The sequence below is a fragment of the Drosophila persimilis genome, unplaced genomic scaffold (genome assembly GCF_003286085.1).
Source record: "Drosophila persimilis strain 14011-0111.01,24,50 unplaced genomic scaffold, DperRS2 tig00000000-arrow-pilon, whole genome shotgun sequence".
Lineage (NCBI taxonomy): Eukaryota > Metazoa > Arthropoda > Insecta > Diptera > Drosophilidae > Drosophila > Drosophila persimilis.
Window position 1 is genome coordinate 18,814,841 of NW_020825288.1, and position 9,410 is coordinate 18,824,250.

At 35.2% G+C, this 9,410-nt stretch overlaps 1 protein-coding gene across 1 annotated transcript; it reads right to left on the minus strand.

Annotated features, from left to right (window-relative positions):
• Positions 1 to 1,628: 1,628 nt before the first annotated feature.
• On the minus strand, positions 1,629 to 2,589 carry LOC6591843 (fork head domain-containing protein FD4). Its single transcript, XM_026995261.1, has 2 exons — positions 2,290 to 2,589; positions 1,629 to 2,226 (listed from the first exon to the last, which is right to left on the minus strand). Exons 1-2 carry the CDS (start codon positions 2,528 to 2,530, stop codon positions 1,676 to 1,678), a joined length of 792 nt encoding a protein of 263 aa, XP_026851062.1. The 5' UTR covers positions 2,531 to 2,589; the 3' UTR covers positions 1,629 to 1,675.
• Between the last annotated feature and the right edge of the window lie 6,821 nt (positions 2,590 to 9,410).

Below are 9,410 nucleotides of genomic sequence, written 5' to 3' on the forward strand. Positions count from 1 at the left end.
TCTTAGAAATTGTGGATGCCACAGATTTTAGCCCTTTGTGTGCGAGGAAGGGGGCGGGGCAAAGTTTTGAAATATTCTTGTAGCAGTGACATATCACAGAAGTCTGGATATAAAACACCGTTGCTCTAGCTCTTATAGTGTTTGAGCACTAGGCTCTGAAGGGGACAGACAGACAGACATGGCTCAATCGACTCGGCTATTGATGCTGATCAAGAATATATATACTTTATGGGGTCGGAAACGATTCCTTCTGGACGTTACACACATCCACTTTTACCACATATCTAATATACCCCAATACCCATTGTGAGTATCGGGTATACAAATTAGCTTTCGGAGCCAATCCTACACAAATTTGAGTTAACTCTAACAATTCAACGTAATCAATACGCGCATGAATTTTCTCAATTCAACTTGACAGAAGATAATAATTGCATTTCCTCTGTCATTTAAATGTTTTTCAACGTACTGATCAGTCACACAAAACTTAAACTTGATTTGTTCAATAGTCTTCTAGGAATCTTTAAATCTGGCAACGTCTGCAGGGAGGTATAAGATTCTTTTGTCTAATAGTTTCTCTAGGCGGAATGTAGCGCCTTCGAGTTGTCCAGAATTGGACACAGTTTTATCAAAACAGGCTAATACCGATTTCATTCCCATTCCTAAAGCATTTTGGGTAGACGAGGGTGTCAATTCGATATTTTAATACTCTGTAAATGTAATTGCACATTAATATGAGAATTTGAATATTGACTATTTATTGTTGGCTTAAATATTAACAGGACGAGCTATTTGGGGCTGGATTATATTCTAATATTCTAAATCAGAAAAAAAAATTCAATCCGATCAGAGCGGTATATAGTATAGCTGCCATAGGAACCATTGGCCAAATATCATATTTTTTAACCTTGACCTCAAGTTGGCACCTCTAAACGTTGTCGAACCGGGCTGAAACTTTATATTTTAATGTTTTATAACAAAAGGAATCTTTTTAGACCCTGAGAATTTTGATTCCGACATCATACAGTTTACGTACGTCTTTTATTAAGCGATAAGTTAGCTAATAAACTATTCAGATGAATACCACATCTCCCTACCTAAGGTTAACTATTCTAGTACTTTAACCAAGCAGAGAAATGGATTATTCATTTTCAAACAGAATTTCCAAAGATATAGAATAGAAGATTATATAGCTCTGACACTGATGAAGTTTCTTTGACGGACCGACTCTACAGATCATTCTGCGGAAAAACATTGCTTATCCGCCGGAGACACTTCCGTACTTCTGTACATTCAAATAGCTGACTACCAGGGGTATATTTAATATACGAGAATTCAATTTATTAAAATAATCCAACGTAACGACTATCTTGCAATTATAACGTTGGCTAAAAATGCATTTATTACAACAACTTGTTTCTTCTGGTATTTTAAATTTAATATTCTTCAGATAATTATCGACTTATGTATAGAATCTAATACAAATAAAATAAATAGCTTATGCATACGGTATGTGATAAAAATTGTGTATTAGGCGCTGATACATACTAACTACAACTATGCCATGTTTTGGTCCTATTTATCAATTAACCTTAATAAAAAAAGGAACAAAGTTTGGATGAATTTACATATCTTCATAAATAATTCTGTACAGCAATATTCTAGTTTGATCTAATTATATAGTACGCAAATCATTGTCTATTCTATTTTGGGCTTCCGGTGTAAGATATTGTTGTGACGGTGCCACCAGAGTAACGTTATTATAATAGATATTGTGCATATTGGCCAGGGGTGCCGTTGCCATCATAAACAGTGGATGGGAAATAGCTAGTTCATATGTGGTGCTGGGGATTCCCGAGGATTGGAGATTTCCCGAGCTCAGTCCTGATACATTGGCTCCTGCGGCATAATGAAGAAACGGTACGTTTCCTGCATTTATAGTGTGTAACGGCGGTAGCGGTCGTTCTCGCTGATCTTCAGTGTGGTTTATTCGACTCATTGCCATATATTCGTCGGACGAAGATGTTGGCGGATATCTGAAAATTCCACTACATTCCACTACATCTATATCAGTTCGGTCATCATCCTCGTCTTCCTCCTCCGAATGGTGTTCAGGTTTGTCGGGAGTAATTAGACTCTCTATCGTAAAGGAACGCTTCGGTCGTAAACTTATCGGACCTTCACTATCTGGACTAGTTATCAAGGGCAAATTGGACAGTGCTATATCTGATAAATTGGTATGATTTGCATTATATGTGGGAGGATGTATAACATCAGGTAGAATTATACCTTGAGCTAAAGGCGTTGATAATTGATTTGCTACTCTCGGATAATGCAGAGTCGAGTCAAGGCTCATAGATGCATTGTTGCCGTCTAGCGACGTCATATGCGATACACTTCCATTGCGATTTGTAAAGAAAAATCGATTTAGGTTCGCAAGTGCGGTCAATTCCTCATTCAGTATGTCCTTATCATTTTTATGCAATTTAAATCGCTTTCTTCTTCGTAGTAGACTGCCGTTTTCAAACATGTCAAATGCTTGAGGATGTAACGCCCAGTAGGCACCTTTCCCGGGCCTGTCTGGCCGTCGCGGAACTTTTATGAAGCAATCGTTAAAACTCAAATTGTGTCGCAAAGAGTTCTGCCACCGCTGAGTGTTTTTTCGATAGTATGGAAAGCGGTCTGTTATAAACTTATATATATCGCTGAGAGGTAACATTTTCTCCGGTGAGCTCCAAATGGCCATAGCAGTTAATGATATATATGAATATGGAGGCTTCTGATCGCCGTATGATTCACGTGAGGGTCTTGGCATTATTAAACAATCGGCAATGTTTAATTATTTGTATTTCTCCAGAGCTCAATCACGCATGATTCAACACAGAACTGTGTTAAATATTTCCTCATATTATTTAAAGATAGACAAAATAAATAACATTTTTTTTGTCATGTAATCATGTATCAGAGATTATTATTTACAACACTGGTTTTTGTTTATTTTTGCGGCTTATTTGTTTTCTATATATGTATTTTTTTTTTTTTTTTTGTTTGTACTTTATATTTGATGGTACAACATTTTAGGTGTTCATGTCTTTAAAACATCTCTTAAAGACAAATTATTTAAAAATATGAGAAGCGAACAATTGCTTTATCCGTTGCAGCAAAAAGTATTCTATTGAAATTTGATTTGTCATGATGAAGTCAATAGCGACGGTAAAACAAGATCGCGAACTGACGGCAATAAAATCTCCACAAGAACTACGCTTGTTATAAGCTTCAGCGACAACACTGAATGTAAAAGCACTCTCACTGAGGTTTCCCTGGTCTGGCAAATTACCATCTAAAGCTGAATACGAATACGTGAGCGGCGGTGGTAGCGAACTTGAAGCGAAGATAGCGATAGAGAGGGAACAAAACAAACGACAACAAACGAAGAACACGGCATACAAAAAATTACTGTTTCAGCAGACTAGCAGACGACGCGCCGGTTATTGTACTAAGTGAGCAATGCCGTACAACCAACCACAGTGAGCAATGCAATCAAAATATAATCACTCACATCATTGCCCCCGTGCTCTCTCCCAATCACCGCGATGCGAACATGCATCATCCCTCCAAAACGGCGAAACTTCAAAGAAGAGAGCCAAAGCAAAGAGTCTGAGATTTACTAAACGAATAAACCAGTCTGACCAGACCACACTACGCCAGAGCAAACTATGGGGAAGGGGCTCGGCTTCAGTTACGGGGAGTGTCGTAGGTTTTAGCTTAGCTTAAGCTACGGATATACATATGTATGTATGTATGTATGTATGTATGTACACTCGACAACCGCCCTGGCAGCTGGGTCTGGCTAACAGCCCAATGCGAGAGAGGTGTTGAAAAAGAAAATTACAACCACTTTACCGATTTACTGATTTTACGTTTTCATAATCTTGTTAGTTGATTTGCCTGCTTTTGAACGCAGTCATTATTCTGCAGAACGTTAAAACCCAAATCGTACTGCCACTGCTTTTGTAGAGCGTGTAGTCCCGCATTGATTTTATAGGTATAGTAAGTGCGAGAGCCAATTAAATACTAATATATAACTTCTGAGCTCGGAAGATAGTTCCACTCAACGATCGAACACATATTTGTGCACATATATTTATACTAAATATCAAAAAAACCAGTATATTTAAAAAAAAATTTAATTTCGTGTCTTTTATATGTATTATTGTATCAACAGAAATTAATTTATTGATAATTGGCCTTTTCAAAGCGATAATTAGGTGATCATCTTCATCATCAAGTGTAAGTGGAGGTTAACAACGAAGTGCCGCAGCATGGAGAGCGAGCTAGCCGCCGCTCGTTGACGACGAGAGAGTGAGAAAGCACAATCGACTCTTAAAGCGGGATGGTATGATGGTATGATGGTAGCAAGTCTTATTTGTCTATAGACAAAAAAACCTGCAATTGGATTGGCTATTGTAGAAATACATTTCTTTGGGCGGAGCTTGTGCGGTTTCTACAATGTAACATTTATACATACATACGTACATTTTTCATTAGTACCCTCCTTATTATTTATTATTCCGAAAATGTGGGTGCCCCCCAATCTATCAGAGACGAGACATTCAAAAATGATTCCATTAAAACCAGATGTATGTAAATATTAATTTTAAAATGTATCTACATATGTATTATGCATATGTACGTGCATACGTACATACATTTGAAAATACTTGTGCGTGTACATATGTATGTATATAATGATAATATTTATGCATGCAGGCTTTTAACTTGATTCATATGTAATTATTATATTATATAAATATACGTGTGTACATATGTATGTACATATGTAATGTATTTCAATCATTTCACTAATACTCGTATGTATTATTTGCAAAAGTTGCCTGCTATTGGATAGTTGTATTGGTGGGTGGATATTTTTGAAAAAGTCGAACTGCCCTTTTCTGAAATGAAATCGGCAACAGTGACCAGGGCCTTTTTTAAACAGCTGGTAAATGAAATTTCGTAAGCGTAAGCGTCTAACCTTTAAATTTCAATAAGTCATACGTGTGAGCTAAGGCTAGCGTTTGTGTTTTTATATTTTGTGCATACATATCTTTTTTATCTTATATTTTATTTATGTTTTGTAACGTACCGTAGATTCTTGATTACACATTAGTGATATAATGTATAATATTTGTTTAAAAACGCGATTTTTTAAAGCGCGGTGGTACTTGAAATGCCTTTTAGATTGGAATTTTGTTCTTTTCCGTATATTGTAGAAATAACAAAATATGGATTTTGAAATATTTTTGCCAAATTATAACACACTGGGTTAGTTCAAAGTTCGTAATAGCGGTTGCTAGATCGGTAGAGAAAATATACATTTATTTATTTACATTAAGTCCCTCGACCTCACCACTATTTTGTCAAAATGGGGCTGGATCTTACGAATAGTTTCAAGTACATATGTAGGTTTCCAAAGGGTCAATTGGTAGCTTTTTACCATGAACCTGCTACGTACAGGCATTGCAAATGTTGAAGATTTTTTGCCGGCGCATATTTGCTTATGTGAAATGTTCGATTTTTATTTTTTGTTTGTTATCCATAAATAACTTTTAATGATTGATTTCATTATACATACTAGGTGTTTCTTCAAAAGTCTGTGTTATTGTTGATACTAAAAATGAGTATAGGGGTATATATGTATACATTTTTTTTGGGAAAGTGGATATGTGTAACGCCCAGAAGGAAGCGTTTCCGACCCCATACAGTATATACTATATATTCTTGATCAGGATTAATAGCCAAGTCGATTAAGTCATGTCTGTCTGTTCGTCTGTTGGTCTTGTTTGACGCCTAGCTCTCAGTGATATCAAACTAAATCAAGTTTGCTTTAAAATTTTGCGACGCCCTACCCGACTGCCGAGAAAAAATCAATTTGCAGTGGCTACGCAAAACCAGCCACGCGCTAACTTATTCTCTCTATTTCTCTCTCTCTCACAAACTCTTCGTAGTACGATGTGTGCGCTCTCTGGCGGATGAGAATCGCAATAGCAACTGACTGAGCATCAGGTATAAATGTTCCCGTTTGTTTTTATAGAATAATGTTAACAATGAATGCACCAAATAAAACAAGCCAAAACGAAAAGCATAGATTTTATAGTTATCTTATGTGTATTCAATCCGAAAGATACAGTAAGATACAAATTGAAGCCAAAAAGTTGACATTTTTTAAAGCTTGTGTGTTGAAATTATCCAAAGCACTCATAGAAGTTATAAAAGGTTTGACTTTGGCCCTATGGTTTCAAGTAAGACCTCACCCTGTAATGTAGCCACACTTGGGCAGCCGATCGCATGATTTTGGCGACCATTTCACATTTTGTGAACATTTCTTGCAGTAGCTCCATCGAATTGCCTTCTGTTCGACACGTCTCGACATTTTTCTTGAAACCATATGACATTTTGGTCAATTTGCCATCCAACTGAAGCCAAAAAAGTTAGTTAGCATGGCTTGGTTTGCTATTGGCAGTCACCGTCTGACCCTTTTCGCTTCGAAGCCAATGATGCCTCCTGACCGAAATGATCCGGAGCATTAATTGCAATCGAAATTGATTAAAACTGTAAATATTTTGAAAGTCTTAATCTCAACAAAAGAGAACGGGCTGAGTACAGTATCTAATTATCTAAAGACGCTAGACACCCAAACAACGTATTGAGAATCAGAGAAAAGGGAATAACTATAGCATCAAAAAGAGATTAATTTCAGGCAACAGCAGCCCCCGTGTGCTTATCTATATTTTTAGGGGCGGAACATATATACATATTTATGTACATATATTTTTATTACAGTTCCATTCCATACATAAGACTGACTGCTATATAAATATAAACAATTATGATAAACAGTGAATTAACTTGGTTTTGGTTTATTTGTTTAAAAAACTGTGTCCCTGTATTTTAAACTAACCGTGTTTGTTTCGAATTTACGATATACAAACCAACCGAAGCCGAAGCCGCAGCCGAGATCTTTACAGATTCCTTCATTTAGAAAAGACAACCCGTGGATCAACATTTTAGCTATCTTCAACCTATATAAACATGTACAGTGGGTAACTTTAATATTTGGTGTATTTTTTTCTCAACTTAAAATGCAAATAAAATGCATAAAACTCCAATAAAATAAAAAACGTTAGCTGTACCGCCGAGTACGCCAAACGCCAATATCGGCTATATCCCCGTTAAAGGAACAGCTTCAGGAAGAGTTGGCCAAAATCGACCATAAAAAATTATACAAAATATGCCAAACCCTTAACCGAAACATTAATCAATAATTGGTATTATAATAAAATATAAAATTACGTTTTTTTTCGATATTAAGATGGTTTCTTTTTAGTCATATGTATAAGAAAAAACCGAATATTAAAGTAACGCAAATTTTGGTGATTTTTTTTGTTTAACTGTACTTTATCTTTTACTTTCTAACATATAGTAAACTATACTATATATGTACATATGTACATATTTATGTATCTACAATCTACCAAATGTATATTCAAATTAGTTCCGGTTGCAGGACATTTTTTACTTACACGCTATTCCATTTAAGCGTGAATCGTATTTAAATTTATTTAAGAATCATTTACAGCACTTTGAATATGCATATCGAATTGGAAGGCATAACAAATGGTAAACATAAATTCTTATTTCCCAAAGAATACAATTTTTAATAAAATTATTGCCGCTGAGGTTTGCTCAATTATGTATATAATGTAATCGCAGACACAATCACAACAAATTTCATGCTATGCAATTACAACGCATTAAGAAGAATTTGTTAACAGGGGGGGATGGTCAAGGTATTTAACCCGGAATAATAAATCATTATGTATTCGCAGCGTTTTTGTTATTTTGTACTCAATTCAATTCCCACCCAGTAGGTTTGACATTTGCCTGTAAATGCGAAATAATCAGGACTTCCGACAAACAGAAATTCACGCTTTAACGCAATTTGTTTCGGTGTACGGTTAACAGTTGTTACAATTATCTATTGTTTGATAGTACAACCACAACGGAAACCAATAAAAGTAAACAGAAAATCATGAAAAACCAAACCTGAACGGGGATATCAATATTAAAGCGTTACTGGCAAGAATAATTCTGTAAAGATTTTCAAAACTAAAATTAAATTCGGTGTGTCGTCAGGCTGATTTTTCTTTGCAGCAATTTCCTGAGAAACTAAAGTTTTTCAAACCTAAATAAAATCTAAATACAATCTGATCTAATGAAAGATTATCCTATTAGTTTAGATAGCCTGAAAATAATGTTACTATTTTGCATGCAAACAAAACGAATTTGGCTAATTAGGGCCGCTGAAATTGGTTTGTAATATTTATAAAATTATATAATAATTTATTTATAGTATATTTATAATATATTTAATTAATTAGTGCAAATCAAAAATTAACTGATATTTACACAAACCTTCGTGGTTACGAGTGTGTATATGTTAACGTTAGTCTAGACCACCTGTCGTACAAAGCGGAAAAATGCCTCAAGTTTCAGTTTACATTAAATAATGAAACCCATAAATTTAAAAATGAAACTGCATTGTTATGTGTCTGAACCGTAATTAGAGATATTGGCCTTAAATAATCGTTCGGCGCTCATTTGTTCGCTTTTTAGTTGCCGACAACACAGCGGCAGGCCTGTGCCTTGGATTCGAGCCGAAAAGGTGTTAGAAAAGGGCGATCTAAAGGTAAAAAAGAAACACATTTTTGTGTGTATGTATATTTACTTCATATGTATGCACATATGTATGTATACAAACACGTTGTACATTTATTTTGGAGTTGTATTGTAACGCTGGAACAAGTGGAATTGATGTTTAACGATGTAGGCGTAATACAGATTAACACACATATACATATGAACATACATACATACATATGTATATGTCTGGGTCTTAATGCATTTGTGTATTTTTACCTGCCGATCATCGATTACTTGTAATTGTCTTCCTTGCCATCCATTTCGGCCTTCCAACAGCTGGTAAGTCAAATGGTTAATTTATGAATTTGATCTCACGAGTTTGCTAGAAATGAAAAACTAACCGTTATTCTCACTAACTTTTTTGATCCTCCGTCCTATGATGTGACTATCCGAATATTATCATAAATATTATTAAGCACATCTAAAAATTCACGACAGTCATTTTGTTATGTAAGTATTGGCTTTTGACGTCGCAGATGCTTTTTTTAAGATTTGTTGTATTCTTATTTTTATGGTTTTTTCAGAGCTAAGCTTGTTTTTTTTTGCATAACTGCATGTTTCACCTTGTTTTAGAGAGTAACTTAGTGATTTTCTTTCTTACACAGTCAATCCTGACTCGTATTGACACGTTCTTGTGTTTTAATTTT

Coding starts and splice junctions, on each gene's coding strand:
- LOC6591843 (XM_026995261.1), bottom strand. CDS start 2,530: ATGTTTGAAAACGGCAGTCTACTACGAAGAAGAAAGCGATTTAAATTG. Junction 2,227..2,289: donor ATCAACGCCTTTAGCTCAAG/GTATAATTCTAC, acceptor CCAATTTATCAG/ATATAGCACTGTCCAATTTG.